Source organism: Seriola lalandi, unplaced genomic scaffold, assembly GCF_002814215.2.
Source record: "Seriola lalandi dorsalis isolate HSWRI2012SDOR001 ecotype SW California unplaced genomic scaffold, Sedor1 jcf7180002054864, whole genome shotgun sequence".
NCBI lineage: Eukaryota > Metazoa > Chordata > Actinopteri > Carangiformes > Carangidae > Seriola > Seriola lalandi.
Window position 1 is genome coordinate 709,254 of NW_019525417.1, and position 18,702 is coordinate 727,955.

The following is an 18,702-nucleotide window of genomic DNA, read 5'->3' on the forward strand; positions in this document are numbered from 1 at the left end:
ATGAGTAAACAAAGAATCCACAGAGGTTTTTCTCACACAAAATAAAGCACATTACAATAATTCGCACTACAGGAACAAGTAAAAATAGGAACTGATTTACAAAAGCATTTTTAAGAGTATCTTCTTGCTTTAAAACCGCCCGTTTTATTAAGTTAATTTGATTTAAAAAAAAAAAAAAACGACTTTTCAATGATATGAAATGGCTCATATGACTCATGAATTTGTTTTAACCATACTCCCCATTTGAGACGGTTCAGGTTTATTCTGTGCAAATATACTGTATATTTAGGGCATTAGCTCATTCCTTATGCAGAACGTTATTTGCTCAATAGATTTTCTTTCTATTCACCCTGTTGCACTAGAAGATATTTGAGTATATACAATATATACAAACATGCACTGTCATATTTGCATACCACCTAACAGTACATGGTTTTGCTTGTGCTTGCATTACAGAATCCTTGCACTGTAAACTGGTCTTTTTATAGAGGCTTGAACAAGAAAGCAATTTAATCTCTTGAGATAAAGGACCCTTTATGCAGATGTGTCAGTGCTGTATGTGTCCAGTGTTCACACTAAAATCAAATTTCTTGTCTTGCCTCACTGACTTTTCTTTGAAATCCACTATAATCAGTTCATGTACTTTAATTTTATCTCTGGCTTTTGAGAAACTTGCAAACTGTATTACTTGTATGTACCTTGTAGTTTCATCTGTATACAAACAATTTTGTCTTTTTTTTAATTGAAAGGCCAAATGATTTCTTGAAACTAGAAACCATAAGGATCCCAGTGCTTCAGGATGCAGGTTGGAGCTTTTGCAGTTTAACAGATTTTGTGAAAAACAAGATTTGGTTTTAAGTGCTTCAATGTAAGTGGGCTGTCGTATCCTGTGTGTACCCTCACCAGCACTAAAAAAGTTGAACTTATCTTTTCAGTAAAATTAGACTTCAGTGTGAAATCACCAGAATCACCTCATTTCTGACTCCAGCAGACAACAGCAGATGTTGACTAGCAGATACCAAATATTCTGGGCCATAGTGTGACAAGTGAAAGCCACGATTCAGTGCTGCCTAGTAGAGACAGCAAGGCAGGCTGGAGGTCATGAATGGATACAATAGACCAATGGAGATGTGGCACTCGCACTAAGTCACTCTTTGTCATACAGAAAGAGGAAATAAAAGAGGCGAATCCAAGGCACTCAGAAGATACAATTACATTTAAAAATAAGTAAAAAGGGCCTTATTAAAACATGCCTCGTAACCAACTTACATGCTTAAAAGCATATCCATGATGATGGATTATATTAATGAAAAATTAGCTGGATTCAATTAAGGCTCTTACATTTATTTATGGCATAGGAGTGCCTTGAATTCTTCTCTTTCAGTCCTCTCTGTGCTATGCTTTCCTAAACAGCACCTAAATTGTTTCTCAACCAATGCATCGCTTCTTCTTTGCTGTTTTTTTTGTTTGTTTTTTTTTTTTTTGTCAAGGCCCAGGAAATTGTTTCTTCATCCCTCTTATGTCCATGCTTGGCTGACACAATGTGGTATATGTAGGATTCTAAAGGATGTCCAGTGTAAGAAAAGTCAAAATGGGAAAATACAGTGTTTTCACAGGATTAATACACAGAACAGGATGTAGTCATGTCCAAACTTCATTCCCCATCAGCTACGTAGCAAACTGTTGATAAAATGCCAGCTTGACCCTCTCGATGTGGTGGCACAGCTTAATGGCCGGTCCCAGCTTCAGGTCCATGCACTCCTGCACTGTTGGGAGGTTCAGCAGCAGCAGCGCCTGTCCGTCAATCTCCTACAAACACATATAAGTTTATAGGAAATGCATTTTCTATATATGGTTTGTTTTTAGCTCAACTTTCTTCAGCTGGTAAAATGTTTTGATGTGTGACCGTGGATACAATACAAGTGAGTAATTGCACTTATTGCAGTCGAGTGGCGTGAGCTCTCATCTTGAGTGGCCATTAAGTCTGTGAACATTTCTCACCTGATCCAAGAAAATCCTTGCAAGAGGTGCACAGTCAGTGGTCCTGATGAAGCGAACCACATCTGTAACGCTCCACTCCAGGGGGCTGGTGTCCAAACACAACTTCTGAGGAGGCTCAGTCTTTGAGGTCTATAAACACACAAGACGGGGTGAGTCAAACAGAGACTCGGAGATCTCCCAGCCGAAGTGGAAAGGCTCACAGCTTATTTCAACTATTACAACTGATTCTGAGAAGAGGGCTTTCCGACCGAAAACTTTCATAAAAGAAGTACTGGCCGTTTGAGTCTTGTTGATTTGCATATATGCCATTTAGAGCCAAGAGTCCAGGTCACAGTGAAACAGCAGTTACAGAGCATTTTGTTTCCTTGAAGCAGGACAATGAGATAGAGTATGTTGTGGAAAGATCATTCAAAATGTTATTGAGCAAGGAGTTATATTTAGTGGGGCATAGTGCAAAAACTGATTTATTGCTAACAGGAATTTTTGAAGTATTCATTACAAGTATAGTGTTTGGAAAAATAGCTATAAAAAAGACCAGAAGATAAATATTTTTAAATGATGAAAGGGATTTTTTTCTTCATTAACTTTCCTTACCTTTGGTGAGGGAGGGCGGTTCTCATCATCAGAGAAAGAGGGTGAACGGGGTTTCCGGCGTCTGCGTGTGGGCCTGGGTGTTGCTGGTGGCGAGGGGGTTGGCGTGGTGGGCTGAGACTTCCCAACAGATTGTTCGGAATCATCCTGGAGATCATCCTGCAGCTCTGAGCCAGAGTCTTCACTCAGAGAGTCATCTTCATCTAAATCCTCTTCCTCTCCACTGCCCTGCAAGCCAAAGATAAGGACAAAAAAAATGTATTAGCGCAGATTAAAGTAAAAACCAAAAGGGAACAATGTTAGTTTAACAATGATGACTTATGTACCCTGTGATGTGATGCTTAACGAAGAACATATGTATGTGTCTTACCTGTGGAGACCCAGCAGGTGTGTTGTCCACGGAGGCTGAAGAGCGTCTCTTCTTATGGACAAAGAGCTGCTTCCTCCTCTTCCTCCTCCTCCCTCTTCTCTTCACTCCACCCTCTAGGTTGGAGTGGCCCCCGGGTGGACGGCCAACGCGTTTACTCTTCTTCTTACCATAGTAATATGCTGCAGAGAAGACAACAGGCTTATTGTGTTGCATCTTACATGGGAAGGGTTTTAACATATTATTGAGACAGGAATTTTGTAGTGGGCTCAAATGAATCGATCAATCTGAGTTCAATATGTGTATTCTTTAATACACCTATTCTCTATGGGAAAAGTATTGTTAAGTAGGCTGCTGAAGTCGTGCTATGGAGAGTGTTTGCTGTCTGGGTTGATATGAAAACATAAGAGACAAAAGAGAAACAGTAGTCATTTGTGTTGTTGCTATCAAATTGCATCAGTTTCTTAACCCCAACTGTGGTGCAGCTGCAGTAAACATCAACACATCTGAGACTTTTGTGGTGGCAAAAAGAGGAAAGATGCCAACACTGACACACACATACCTGCTTATTCACTGCTTGTGGACGTTTATTTCAATTTCTAAATGACAAATTCTGTCCCTCTGCTTCACCGAATTTCTGTTCAACATTTATGCGCCCATTGATCATTTTTCTATTCATGATTAACACAACTGAAAAGAACTGAATGTTTCTGAACAAGAAAAAAGAGCTTTTGTGTTGATTGAGAGTAAGTCTGAATAATGTTCATAATTAAGGTGACAACTGACAAGCAAGTATTCATACTTCTAACCCCCTAATAGTCAGTCATCAGCTGTTATGTTCACTGTCTTCACTGATAATCTGATAAATCATTTACAGGCTCAACAATCTGTCTTTACTTGTGTAAACCACCTACTGTATTTGGTCTTGGTGAGGACAGAGCAGTTCTCTGAGCAGCGCTCCAGAACCATGCGAGGTCCAAACAGGTTCGGGCAGCACTCTAGCTTGATGCAGGTTTTCCTGCAGAAGTCTGCCACACGGTCTGCAGTGCGGACGATTTCCACAGTGGCCCGGTAACTCTTTCCCTTGTACCTGATATTTGAAGAAAAGCAATGTTGAACAGTGAACCAACTGTGATAAGTCTTTCATATTTCCAGAAAATAGTAGGTTAAAAATCATGGGCAGGCCTTCAAAAACAAAAAAGGTAAAAATGTATCTGAATGAATTCCCACTCATTTAAGCTCCTAATATGTTCGTGTTTGATTAAACAAGGTTGTTAAAACCAACAAGCTCTCTCTTAGAAGTAACCCACATGGTGTCAGCTAAATGACTGCTTTAATGTAGTATCAGGATCCAAGTTCCAGTGTCCAGATATTTATTCACATTTGTGTATTTAAGTACATTTTTAATCCATCATGTGCCCTAATATAGGCAGGCTGTGAACACTTGTGATATTCCTGCAGGTTTTCTAAAGAGCGGAGAATTCTGATTTGAGGATTAAGTGGCTTTTCAACTCACTTGGCTTTGAGTGTCTCTCCATGGCCTTGCCAGCGGCTCTCCTGGTCCAACTGCAGCTCTCTCAGCACACGGCTGGGCTTGTATGCCGAGTTTATCAGCAGAGTCAATACCTTGATACAAGACATGCATAGTTGGAGGGTTAGGTCTGTTTTTTTAATGATGTTATGTGTAGCATTTTAATGTCAAAAACCCACCATATACATTTTGAGAGCAGACATTCATGATCCAAAAAAATTAAACTGCAGTAGATCGGCAGCCGTTACTGGTCTCTACATTGCAGTAAAGAGCTAAATTATCTTTTTTCACCTCTTTGAGCACGAGGACGCAGTTTCCAGGGCCGATGAACTGAGGTAGCTCAGCGATGCGTCCCTTGTTAAGATAAGGTCCTGAGAAACAGCGGTGGTTAAAGTAGATCTTGGGACAGCAGTATTTCCCGTTCCCCTGTCCTGCACGTGGATGCAAAATGAGATACAAATGATGGAACAACCACACACAGTCAGTAGATATAATATATCACAGTCTGGGATCCTCCACTGAGACCTGAGTCATACCACTCACCTGTTTCTGAGTGGTTGCCCATCTGCTGCTTGACAGTGTCGGGTGACGAAGACTTCGGTGGAGCTCTGCTGTGAAGAGATGAAAACTGAGTTAGATGTTGAAAGGTGGTTGGACTCCCTCCATTCAAACCAATAAACCAGTCAATGCCCCCACCCTGCATCTTGTACTCACTGTTTCTCTGGCTGCACCACTGCGATCTTCCTCTCTTTCTCAACTGAAAAACAAGGAAGGATTCATGAGTGCCCAGTCACACTATTACAGTATGTCACTAATATGGTGGTCAGGGTAACTCTAACCCTGCAAAACAACTGCATTATGTTTATTGCAGCATTAGTAACAGTCTTGTTATGGCAGATGTGTGAAGACCACGAGAGTCCACTATGGTGACTAATTCCACACGTATACCTGAAGGCTTGATGGGATAGATGAGTGGATAGCCATTTGTCTCACACCAGCTGACAGGGAAGATGTCAAGGGAGTCCACATGAACTATCAGCTCAGGCATCGGCTGCTTTAGTCCTACAAAAACACACACACAGAGCTTGTAGGAAATCCCATTTGATACACAGTGAGCAGCGGTAGAAATGGCACGGACTACATTCTTACTGGTGTGGATGACAAAAATTCAGCTATAGCCAGTAGAAGTGGCATCATTTCTCCATATATGAATGCAAGAATATATACACACACGCACATGATATTTTAAATGGAGACATTAAGACATCAAAATGTCTTGTAATAAGGGAAAAAATTAACTTTTCAAATTATTTGCTTCTATTTGCAAGATTACCTGTGACAAAACACCAAATTCCACATGCAAACATTAATTTGAACATCAATTTTACAGTGATATTTCCAAAATGTTTTCAACACTTTCAACGCCCCAAAAAACAATTTTCTTTATCAGCTTATAAGTGTAAGAAATGTGTTTTGCCAGGGAGATGCAATTGTCAGTCATACCTGATCAATAATCACTGTTTCTAACATTCCTGTCTTCCCCATTGAGAGAAAATCATCTGCTCAACTAGATTAGATCCACATGGGTTAATGCTCTACATGTCATTGTCAGAAATGTGCTATTGGACTGCACAGAAGTTATAAGTGTTAATTTTTATCTATTTTAATCTACTAAAATAAGCACATTCTTTCAGTGTCCCATCTCACCTTCTAGGCTGAGCCAAATGTATTGCCCTTTGACCCTGGTGACTGTTGCCACATGAATGTTCTCAGGTGACAACGGGTTGACAGCCTCCAGTTTCATGGCCTCTTTGAAGATGTGGTCACACTGCTCCTGGCAGGTAAACAGAGAAGGGAAAAAACCTGAGAGCTATTTCACAGCAGTGGATATTTGTGTGTTCTGTGATTTTGATCCACTATGAAATCGCCACATATTTGCTCTCTGATAAAGGGGAGAAAAGTCACAGTGGGCCAGCTCTTTACAAACCATCACCCTGCAGAAACATGATCTCGTCACAAGCATTTGATCTATCTGTCATTCAAATAAGCAGTCTCACTTCCTATGTTTTGATTGCAGTATATAACATATATTTTCTCCTTGTATAAAGCTTCAAGGTTGCAAAAAGAACAAATCTGCTGTAGAAAAACTATGACTTAGAGCATTGAACTGAGCTGTGCTCAACCTGTGTTTCCCAACATGATGCTGATCAGCCCTGAACTCTTGCTGCAGCAAACCTGGTGATTTGCAATGTGCATGTGCCAAGCTGTGTACACAAGAAACAGCACATGGTAGACATAAAAAATTAAAGGCTGCTGCAGTTCTTTTAGAGGAAAAATGTGATTTTCCGTCTCTTTTTTGGAATTATATCACATACAGGCAGATTTATTTTTGTTTTTGTTAAAAAAATTATTTGTATTTTTTACTTGCAATCCAAGTAACAAGGTTTTAGTTATGATAGATTATTAAAAGTGATTAAAAATTTAATTCATTTTTGGAACATGCACTGCAGCTTTCACACAACAGCAGTATATTACTGTTGTGTGAATATATATATACATTATCATATAATAATATTAATGTACAAAAGAAACCCACATTTAATTGTCATCTTGACAATGACGAGTGGAGAACACAAAATGCACTATAGCTTTTCTTCACTGTACAGCTCATGTTACAAATAGGAGTCTAACCAGGATCTGATTCTGTATTGTTGGGCACATGATGACGTTTTTCATACTAAAGCCTGAGCACAACTTGTTGTGAAATGGTTAAAACGCAGGTTGACTTACAGTTGGGAAGCAGTGCTGAGGAGCAGCCTCAGCCTCACACTGTTTCAGATAATCTGCCCAGTCAAAGTCTGGACCCTGGTATCCTGCACGTCATGAAATAAAGAAAGGAGGAAGAAAGATCAGACAGAAAGAGATAAGCAAGGGCAAATAAAGGAACCAAATAAAATCAAGAAGAGAGAGGCAGCCTGAGTGATCTGATCACCGTCATTCCTTACTTTCTGATATCACAGATAATTGATAAAAATAAGTGGTTATCACAAGACAACTTTTGGCGGAGCAGACCTGGTGGGGGGTTGAGAGGGAGCCCATTTTTGAGGCTCCACTGAGCAGGGAAGATCCCTGGACTGTCTCTGTGACACAGGAAGGACCGCCCTGCAGCCTCTGACTCCTCAATACCACAAAGGTCGTCCATCGTCACTCGGAAGTATTGCTCATCGAACACCTGAAAAAGAGACGAGGTCAATTTGGGACACTTCCAGACATTTTTAATTGACATCGCCATCTGTTTTGTTTCTCTGAGTCACACAACAGACTGTGTCCAGCTGATTGCAAAGTCAAGGAGATCTGTTGGGACAAGTCTTAAATAGCTAAATTCTGAATTTCAACCAATAGCATTTCAGCCATGCTGAGGCATGTTGGGGAATAATTTCTTAACTACAACAACAACTACTACTAACTACGATGATAGAAAGGATAAAAATTTAAGGGCAATAAATAGCGAACAGGAGATTAACATTGCAGCATAGCAGAGACAGATTTGATAGGAAAGTCTGTTACCTTGGTGACAGTGGCAGGCCTGATGGAAATAGGAGCAGCAGGGTCAACAGCCTCCAGTTTCATCCCTTCCTTGAAACAATGAGCAGCGATGGTAGGCTGATCCTGAGACAAACAGCACACACATACAAACACAGTCATTTTGAAGGAGGAGGAGAAGGTCACAACTCTTGCTTTATGCCTAATTATCAAATCTTAACGACCAAATAAACAAAGTTGTGTGCGTCAGGAGGGACAAATAAGAGTGTGGTTTGCAGTACCTTACTGAACTCTGCAGTCAGAGCTTCATCCTGAGGCAGGTCACTGATCCTCTGTTTCACCTCCTCCCACTCTTCCTCTTTCCGCAGTGCCAACAGATCTGACACAAGCAAACACACAAATCAGCTGCTGAAGAGCAAAACCTGATTTCCTGGTGACTGCAGCATCATTTAATTATCAATTACATATTTAAATAAAAACGGTAGAACATCCATCTGAATTTTACTTTGCGAACTTTCTGAATTATACCCGAATGTCTGAGTTTATATCTGCATGTCAGCTTGTTCTTATCTATCCCTCCACCCCTCTAAGGACCCCACAATTAATTAAACAAGCAAAAAACTAAATCCTCCACAATTTCACAACCACAAAACACACAAACTTCTTATCACAGGGCACTAGGTTCCTGGCGGCCTTATAAACAAGATGACATGCAGAATTAATAAGGCTGAACTTCAGTTGTTACCTTTTGTTGGATATAAAAATGCATAATATTTCCCCCACTATTTTATGCTATGAGGAAACGCAATATAAAATGGCTCACCTGAAGGTCTACCTTTAACATTATGATTTCTTTCAAATCACTTTTACTGCTCACTACATCTGGTTATTAACTTGCAAAAGCAGGGTATCAGGTATAGAAAAACACCCCACCATTTTAACAATATAAAAGCCTGGAATTAAATATCAACAAGGTTTTAGCTGCAGTGGTACCAGAAGGTGGATCAGCTGTGTCAGGAAAGAGATACAGCCTGCAGTGCTTCTTACATCTTGCATATTAACAAACTTTATTCACTTGAAGAGTATTAGCAGATCGTGGCCCTGAAAACAATGATCTATCTAATCCTGCATGGAAAATCAATTTCAAGGTCTAGTGGGATACCATTACGTTTTGAATATCAGTGTCTTGTATTTTCTCACTGTGCACTTGTCAAAGTATTGAAAAATGTTACTATACCTCACATACTGTGAATAAATACAATAAAATTACAGATCTGAGTAGCAAGTAGGAGTAAACATGACATTCTATGATTTTCTCAATAATTAGTAATAAAACATCAGACATGACTCTACATAAATTACACAGTGTAAGAAGTTATAATGGGGTCCACACATGTCCATTTATATAGTTATACTATATAATTGGACATGTAACCTGTCCATGATTGCAATGTGAATTTGTCTTGTATCCTTCCAACTATTACTCGTGCCTCCTTTGGCAGTAAAGATCTAGACATAATTTTCCCTTTCTTCCTTTTGTTTCTAATTATATCATCTGACCCGTGTCAGTGCCACTGACCTGAGGGAGGCCTGAGGGTACAGCCGTGCTCTTTGGCCCAGCCGGGAGGGTGGAGGCGTGGGTGGAGGTAAAAGAGCCAGACAGTTGCGGGTGTGTCTGGGAGGCCCTCGGTGCCTACGAGACGCAGCTTCAGTCGCCCTCCAACATTCTCCTCCACCTCAGCAGCCCAGGCAAGCTCCGAGTCTGCACTGTCCTGGAGCTCCACATAGCAGCCTGCACACAGGAGCTCCACTGGGTCTCTACCACGTTGAGGCTGTGGGGGTGGGGGGACAAACCCAAATGAACACACACCTAGGCAAGGCGACAAATTTGTACTGGGAGAGAATGCACTGCATGACTAAGTGGCAGAACTGAAGCACGGTCACTGAAAGCAAACTACTGGCTCTAAAGAATTTCACAGGCTGTTCCTAAAGCGAATTTGCTTTCAGCAGCACAGCCATGGTGCTGTAAACAAAAGCTCAGAGCCTTGGGTTTTGTAGACTTCAGGCTGGGTATGCATGCCAGACCTCATAAGAGATAAAATCGTACTCAGTTAAAGTTCACATTTATTCCAATGGACGTTTTAAGTGTGAAGTTTTTGCCCCGTCTATTTGCCATTTCAAAATGGGAATTACAAACACTCTACATGCTTGGAGATTTAAGTCTAAAAGATATAGCAAACAACAGTAAAACAAGACATGACAGCTGTACAGTGTGCGTGTGTGTGTAGAGACTGCAGAATCACGAATCTGATCACCTGAGGGTAAAAACTGTCAACTTGGTGTTTTTCTTATGTCAGCTGTATTTACCAAACATGCCTCCCCACTTAAAAAATAATGGTGAAAGTCTGACTTCATTGTAACAACCTCAACTGTTTTATTTACAGCATTATGTGTTGTCAGATTAATCATATCAGTACAGATAGAGCAGACTGTTTGTGGCTCAGACAGAGACAGACAAAAGCTAATGCCGCACCCTGGGTGCGATTGTACTCTTAAGAAAGGATAGCTGCTCCGTTCCTATGCCTTACCAATTCCAGCAGGTTGGCAGGCACGCTGCACTCCTCCGCCAGGGCCTTTTCCAGCAGAGCTTCCCAGTCCTGGTGCTTCTCACGCACACCTGAGGTGGATCATATGCATACAGTGTTTAGTTTATTCACCAAACAACCAGGTGGGCTCAGGATCACACACACAACACTCTGACCTTTCTCACTCAGCCACCTTGAATCACAGCATCAGCTAATAAATAAGAAAAACCACAGAAAGTCATCATACACAACAGATGATCCCATCATAGGACCTTCATACTGTGAACAATGTGCATCTGTGTTATCTAATTGTCAGCGACCATATTCTGAACAAGGAAGATTTATTTTGGCTGACCTGGCATTTCATTTCATAATATTTCTCTGTTTCAACAAGTTAACATATCTAGTTATAAAGTGTTAATATAGGGCAGCGTAAATTAACGATTTACATAATAAAAACACTAAAATTGCTACAGCACTTAGCATCAAAAACTGTGAAGCTCTTGCCCATTTTCCAGCCATGAAAATCAAAACATCAGAAGCAAAATACAAGCTTTTTCACCTGTGAGCAGCTATGGCAGCTTTGTATCGAGAGAACAGACATATTCATTACTCCTCCTTATGCTGAACAAAAGTGCAATTACTTAGCTGTGTTCCACCATCGAACAGCATTTTGACAACATGTGCATGGTATGAAAAACCATGTGACTTCTCCACTGCTCATCTGTCCCCCAAGCACTCAGAAAAAAGACAAAAAATCCTAAAGCAAAAATATCTACAGAAATATGTATAAACTTCACATCTGCAATTTGTCAAATGCACAAAATTAAATATATATATATAATATATATATATATATAAAATATTTGGCACCAGAGCAACATTTCATCGCAGATGTTTGTTGATCCCCTGCATATCAGCCACTTTTAATGTAATCACTCAACTCTACAACCTTTGAGTGTCCATAGGTGGATTACAGTTTAAACAATACCTTTCACAACAAAAAACAGACCCTGCCAACCGCAGCCATGCCTCACCCTCAGGGGCCCTCATGGTCTTGCCCTGCTGGCGGCTCCAGCCCAGCGGGTGGAGGTCTGCCGTCATGATGTCACACCAGAAATCGGCACGCCGGTCATCCTGGTATCCCTCATAGCGTAGCAGCAGCAGCTGGCCGCATGTAGTTATGATGTTGGCCACCCAGTAAGGGCTGTCGGCCTCTGAGCGCACACACACCTCCAGCTTCATGCCTGGAGTCAGTCCGGTCTGTAGACCCTGGTCCACCTGAGAAAGATACAGAAGAATAGAGAAACATGAAGTCATTCATTTTATTGAAAAGTTACATTTAAACCAATTTCAGTTTTACACACAAAAAAAAACCCACCAACAAAAGTGCAAAAATAAAAGAAACTACTTTTGTTCTATGCTAATAATGACTTTTATTCCAATCAAACCAATCTGCCAGTTTGCATAAGTATTATGCAAACTTACACTTTTCCAGAGTTATATCTGAAGTTGTGATTGATATAGTTACATCTCTTCTCTAACACTTCTGTTTGGAGCTTGAACAACATCAGGACATTTTGTGTCTGTCTATGAGCCCTCTTCTGATTGGCTGACTGTTTTTTTGAGTGACGCAGGGCCAGGCCAACTACAGGAAATGGATTGCTGCCTACTACTGTAGCTTGGTAAAAATTACCACTGAAATGAGCTGAACAGACATTCAAATTCTGACTAAAAACTTTTGTTTTTTTCAGAAAAATTAACCTTACCCACTCGCCTTTAATATTACTGTCCTTGAGAAGGCTGTGCAATGATATATTGACTTCCTAACAACCAATGATTGTGCAGTGTTTGACATTTTTCTGTTTTGTAGCTTTCTAGCTGGCTGACCGCTTGGTGTTGCATTGTCAATAAAGTTTCTCTTTTTGGATATTTTCACAGTATATAGCACCTTCACCTGCTTTGTTACAACTGGTAATGCTACAGTGACTTGTGTGTTTATGCTGTGACTTGCTTTGTGATCGGATGCTGCTGAAGGTGTTTCTTAGGAACCACTTTACACATTACTAAGGGCTTGACCCGCTGACACATTCTATGCATGTGAGTCATGGTTCAGATTTAATTCATCGTTCGAAACTAACTACCATTTACTTTAATCTCAGTAATCAATTTACACAGAAGCTAAGTAATAGATTATGAGTAGCTGGTACAAGCTTATCCAGAGATGTGTGTAAGCTGGGTTGCTAGGATGTCAGCACCCACATGTTTGAAGGCGTGATGGGGCACAGATACGGTTCCAGTCTCCTCCAGGTAGTCATCCCAGTTGAAGTCACACACATCCTGAGCAGAGTCTCCATCTGGAACACACACACACACACAAAACATTGCTCCTTTCCAAACTGCTTTCCAACATTTTATCTTACTCATTTCACGCAGCTGTTCACAGAGTAGTTCTTACCAGACTCCAGTGACTCCTGACTCATGCTGGTGCCCCCTCAAGGCCAAGACAAGACGCTCTGAGGAGGAACAGAGGAGGATTATTATTATCCTGTGAGAGTAAATGAATGAGCACTGGTCCAAAACTGTGGTGACACAGAGACGAAAACATGGAAATTAAACTATTGCACTGAGCCACCCTATTCACAGTTATTTTTATCAATAACCTCAAAAACTATAAGATTAATGAGACAGGTGATACCGCTGGCTTGTAACAACCCGCTCAGCACTTCACAAGCCAAACTGTATCAGCAAGAAGTTACAAAAAGAACTGGAAATCACGGTCAAGACTTAGTCTAGCTGACTATCATACCTAAATTACACCACTCAAGATACACGACATCTATCAGCAAAAAATGTGTCGCTAGAGATAACTAAAATACAAGTCCAAATTAAAAGTAATTTATATACCATCATTCATGACTCTAACTAGTAGGAGAAACAACAACCTTAAGGCAAGCCCTCGACTCAAGAATGACAAAATCCAACAGCTGTACCTTGAAAACCCTGCTTCAAGGCCAAAATGACAAGAATTTGCATTTGTTTGAATTCCTCAGTCATTCTAAAATCAATGACTGTCTAGATAATAGAGCTGTTCAGATACCAAATCTTTGGTTAAGTTACACCATCAATATTCAGGCGCTTCTGTCTGGCCCTGGCCTCAGTCAATACAAACCCGGAGAAGTGGTGAATAAAATCACAAATTACGTGCTGCATATTTGCGTTTCATTAGGGCAGCACAGGCTACCACCTAAGTAACACACCAGATGTGATCGGGAAATATATTAAAGTATGCTAATCTCGTCCAGCCTCACGTCTACTTGTGAAACTCATTAGGGCTTATTTAAAAACCGTAATCCAATACCTTTTCCTGCCCCGATGTAAAGATTCAAACAGCGCCTTGACATGAATGTGGACGCACACATCAAACTCTGACACATCAAACTGACCGGCAGCATTGTGGAAAGCTGATGCAATAAGTTAATGCAAAAGGAGAGATGGCATGAATGAGGGAGAAGGGAGTGCTGGGCGTGACAACAGTGAAGAGAGCGGTGTATGGGATGCTGAAGATAGCTGCTCTGTCACGGCAGCTCCATTCAGCTGGCCTGTCAGGCTCGTCTTTGTCATGTCTTGATGTCTCTATTAAAACGAGGGCCGCCATCAGAATCCACCCCCTCCCGACCACCGGACTGCCACCGCGACCCTCGTGCTCTGTTGGGATCAGCACCGCCTTTCACCCCTCGACCCTGCCCCAGACTCCCTCTGTCTTTCTCCCCCTCCCTCCAACACATACATACACACACCAGAGGGCCTCATTGTCCCTGGGGTCACACTCCTAGCATAAGAGTGAAGGAAAAAAAAAAAAAGAGCTAAAGTTAAGAAGCTATATTCCAACACCTGATGCCAAAATTTCTACATATTAGACCATTTATGTATTCAAGGTAAAGTCGATTCTGTTTCTATTTGTGATATTTCAACCTCTAAATTCCTGGGACCTTCTTCTACAATCAATTCTATGGTCTTTCTGTTTGTGAAAATTTTTGATGCAATTTAAACAAAATGAAAGTGAATCAGTCCTTTTCAAAAAGCATAAAATAGTGTCTGTGTTTGAGTAATGCCTCTTAGTGACACACTGATTGCAAAATTTCTGACAACTATCAAAAGAACTAAAAAAAAAAAAGCTTTCAAGGTTTGCTCTGACTTATTTGACTGTCGATGCTGTAGGTTTCTGCAGCACTTAACTTCGTAGAACAACACAGGAAGAAAAGCGACTTCCCCTCTTTCATATAGCCTAAAGTAAGTGGTATGTATGGACCACAGCTATCAGCAGTCTGCCTGAATCTTTCTGCACCACCCGAGACTCTGACTGAACCTGAAAGAGAAAGGGCTAAATGTGCACACTCCCACACAAACACACAGACACACACATATATAAGCACTCACAAAGAACTGAGATCCACGCTGCACCCTCTATACAAGCACTAACTGAATCATATTCTCATCAGCACTTAGTATGCGATTGAGCATTTCTAAACAAGCCTTCCTGAACCCCTGTGGTCCCTGGGCAGGAAATGCAGTCAAATAAAATATACATTCACACACATTTTAACATGAAATAAAATCAAAGTCAGCTTTCAATAAAATTATCTACTGAAACATTTCCCCTAACACTATTTAATGGCTCTCTGCTGATCACCAGTAGATGACTTTACATTACAAGCAGTAATGTAGCAGAAAATCAGTATGTCGTCCAGTTAGTGTCCACACTCTAATATATGCAAAACCTGTTTTCAGAAAAGGACGTATTTGTTTTTATTGATATCATTTCAACTGTTACCACGAAGTGTGATGTGAATTTGTAACACTAAATAGCTTAAAGAGAAGGTGCAACCACCTTACCAAACCATACTTTCTCACTTACCTGTACCAGTGTAACTTCTTATTGAGCTATACTGTGTAGCTTTGGTTTGATGGTTCCAGATTTTGAGTTATCAATCGTTGACATTTCTGCCTTTGCCACAACGCAACGGAGGAGGAACTCTAAATAATCAACAGATGTTGTTGTTTCATAGGAACTATTTCTTCAGTAGATAGTAGGTTTAAACTCCATGTCACTTCTGCAAATAGAATTGAACTGAGAACCAAATTATAGTGCAGCACAGAGGAGGTTCCCATCGGGTACTCCGATATGTTTAACTGCCAAGGTGATTTAAATAACTTTACATGCATTAATACGGACATTAGCACTGAAACCCAACAAATAAGAGTTGGCCTGCTCAGTGGTAATCCACCAGCTCTGCCTGGCCAAGGTGATTTAAATAACTTTACATGCATTAATACGGACATTAGCACTGAAACCCAACAAATAAGAGTTGGCCTGCTCAGTGGTAATCCACCAGCTCTGCCTGCCCTGCTACAACTTGAGACCAAACAGGATGCTGCACTGAAAGAAACCCACATTTCTTCCACACAGCACGAATAAATAACAACACTATTTCGTTCAACTGCTCCATTCAGTTGCAAAAATGCTGCTGGTTGCCATTGCATAGCGGCACGTCAACTGGAGCAGCGCTGCCAGCGGATCACTCAAGTTGCACAATAGGGAAGTTAAGAGCCAGAAGAAAAATAGGCTGCAATAAGTCAACGTGGAATATGACAACAAAATGACAACCGGTGCATCATCCTGTTTAAGAGACCTTAAAAGCAAACTAAGACGAAAAGCCTTCATAAACAAGAGAGTTTATTTAGCCCATTTGGTGAGGGCTACGCAGAAATACAAATCGGCTGAGGTCGTGCAACCTTCATTATATAAGACTTCGACATTATAAATATACTGAGTTATTCGAGGGCATATCACTGGGAATTTCCACACAAACCTTGAAGTGTAACTACCTTGAGATTGCACTGCTTGTACAGACTAACCGCAGCATTCAGAAGCAGAGATGGGCCATTAACGCAACGGCTTTGCAGAGACACTACAGCGCCGACGGTCTAACTTTCACACTGAGGAGAACATGACACATAGCGATTAAGAGAATGGTCAAATTGCTGTCTAATAAATAGACATGCGGTCCTAAATGCATAACGGTCGTGTGGGACTCATCGGACACATGGTAAAATCGCCTGTGTCCGAGTCAAGTTACTGAACGTCACGGCTTGAGCAATAAGAGCAGGCTGACGAGCAATAAGGGCGCTTACACTCGACCGAACCCGACTCATCTTTTTGAGAGACGGGAAAAAAGGCGAATGCGCCACCACAATACAAAACACCGTTAGGAATTTGTAACAAACAACACAGAGTATGTGAATATTTAGTCGCAAAATTCGCCTCTTACCGCTAAGTAGTTTTTCCAAGTCGGTTTTTAGATGCCGTTCCTCTCCGCCTGCTTGCTGGCAGCAATGTTAAGCTATAGCGAATAAAAACCGGGAGCCCCGGTTGGATGTTTCAAAATACAACGGCTATAAGAGCGGACGTTCCAACTGTCGTCGAGGCAACAGCGGGGCTTTTCGTGTTGAGGATAAAACCGCAATACTTCCGGTGTCGCTCTAGCAGCGCCTCACTAGCTTGACGCAGTTCTCGTTCACGACCTCATTCCAATATGGCACAAATGGCCACTGCGCATGTTCTGCCGCCTATATGCTTCTGAGCCCGGCTACATCACACTGACTTCCATCTTCACACACACAATAAAATATCACACAACCAGAATCAAGACTAATATCTGTAAGACGAACAAAAGAAAAGAAAAAAAAAAGCAGACAGACCTCTACTTACATTAATTCTTATAAACATGGGGGGAAACTGATCAGTCGTTAAAGGGTTTTATCCCCAGCAGTATCAACACTTTGTTAATGGTTGAGCTGGAATTAATTGCACATATAATCGACCCACTTTCGATAAGTGGAGTGTTTTTTTTGCCATGAAAAAGCTATTCGTTCAGTAATGAAGTTGCACATATATTGTGTTATTGAAGATGACCTCGAGTTGCTTAATTTCTCTTCAGTGTAATATTTGTTAAGTAAATGAAATACGCCACTATGCACCATAAAGGCTGAATGGACCACGACTTTTTAAATAAATCACCATAGCGTCCCATCATAATGACTGGATGGAAATTCTGTGTGTCACTGCTGGTACGGTACTTCTGCTGCACAGGGAGCTCAAGTCGGGTTTTTGGAGGACAGGGCGGGAGAAACTGCTGGAAATATGCGTTGACACTGTGGGTGCAATGCTCAAAGTCCATCTGTGTTATTTTATAAATGTGCTTTCTTCATGAAATAAGTGTATTTCTCGTTTTGGAAAGCGTTTCTAGGGGCACACAAGGCTAATCCGTTGTCTGAAACAGGTTTTGCCGCTCACTTGGACCATATATAGGCTGCTGCCTCACATAATCCTCCACAATAGACCAACCCTTCGGATGCCTATTATAACAAAAGAAAAAAATATCCGCGTTTTGTATTCGTTGAGGTGGAAACAGTACAATAAATGTGGGCTACAAAAAGCGATCGGATCTTGCATGAAGAGTCGAAACAATCGGAGAGCCATGAATAAATCAAGGGGGGGGGGGGCATTTACTCCCAAATTCATTCAGTCATTGTATTTAAGTGTAGAGGTTCTCCCTCTGTAAGCTCTCTAACAGAAGACTATAAAACTAGAGTAAGGAATTTAGATTTAGCAAATACAATAAAATCTATCTGTTTTTGTTTGACTGTGCTCTTTCGTTTTCGGACCATGCTTTTTAATCTGACAATTGTGTGGAGTCATTTCATTTTAAAAAGGTCTATAACTTGAATGCTGGGTTAAGGCTGTTTGCATAAAGGCAAATTTCTCAACAACTTAAGCAGGTTTATCTCTTAGTGCAGGCTGCCGTTTCTTGCCTCATGTTTGGTATTTGTTCAGTGTCCATATCCTGCAGCAGGCGGTGGATTACTGCTGGGGACAGAGGACGAGGACAGGTCATAAGCCGTGCGCACTGCAGGAATGCCTTTCGTCCACACGTTAAACAGAAGGGTGTAATTACAACACCTGACCGCTAGACGACAGTAAAGCCTGACTGGTCTTTCTCTCACACTAACACCATTCCTGT

At 41.1% G+C, this 18,702-nt stretch overlaps 1 protein-coding gene across 4 annotated transcripts; it reads right to left on the reverse strand.

The window, feature by feature from the left end:
• Window positions 1–170: 170 nt before the first annotated feature.
• sfmbt1 (Scm like with four mbt domains 1) lies at window positions 171–17,118 on the reverse strand. Of its 4 annotated transcripts, none has more exons than XM_023428017.2 (21): window positions 16,951–17,118; window positions 13,077–13,134; window positions 12,881–12,975; window positions 11,656–11,899; window positions 10,622–10,710; window positions 9,613–9,865; window positions 8,315–8,412; window positions 8,058–8,159; window positions 7,563–7,722; window positions 7,281–7,363; window positions 6,198–6,324; window positions 5,439–5,552; window positions 5,205–5,247; window positions 5,034–5,098; window positions 4,782–4,921; window positions 4,476–4,585; window positions 3,874–4,049; window positions 2,963–3,141; window positions 2,596–2,820; window positions 2,002–2,130; window positions 171–1,809 (listed from the first exon to the last, which is right to left on the reverse strand). In XM_023428017.2, the coding sequence occupies exons 2-21, from the start codon at window positions 13,099–13,101 to the stop codon at window positions 1,669–1,671; spliced, it is 2,598 nt and encodes an 865-aa protein (XP_023283785.1). In that variant the 5' UTR covers window positions 13,102–13,134; window positions 16,951–17,118; the 3' UTR covers window positions 171–1,668. The 4 variants fall into 4 exon arrangements, with proteins under 4 accessions (XP_023283785.1, XP_023283784.1, XP_087035907.1 ...); XM_023428016.2 differs by having other exon boundaries at window positions 5,034–5,101; window positions 16,951–17,116; XM_087179781.1 differs by lacking the exon at window positions 16,951–17,118 and adding an exon at window positions 16,508–16,700 and having other exon boundaries at window positions 5,034–5,101.
• Window positions 17,119–18,702: the final 1,584 nt, after the last annotated feature.

Excerpts from the sequence above, each read along its gene's own strand:
- sfmbt1 (XM_023428016.2), bottom strand. The coding sequence starts at position 13,101 with ATGAGTCAGGAGTCACTGGAGTCTG. Across the intron at positions 5,553-6,197 it reads CATTTGGCTCAGCCTAGAAG|GACTAAAGCAGCCGATGCCT; the intron begins GTGAGATGGGAC and ends GTGTTTTTGTAG. Across the intron at positions 1,810-2,001 it reads CAAGGATTTTCTTGGATCAG|GAGATTGACGGACAGGCGCT; the intron begins GTGAGAAATGTT and ends ATGTGTTTGTAG.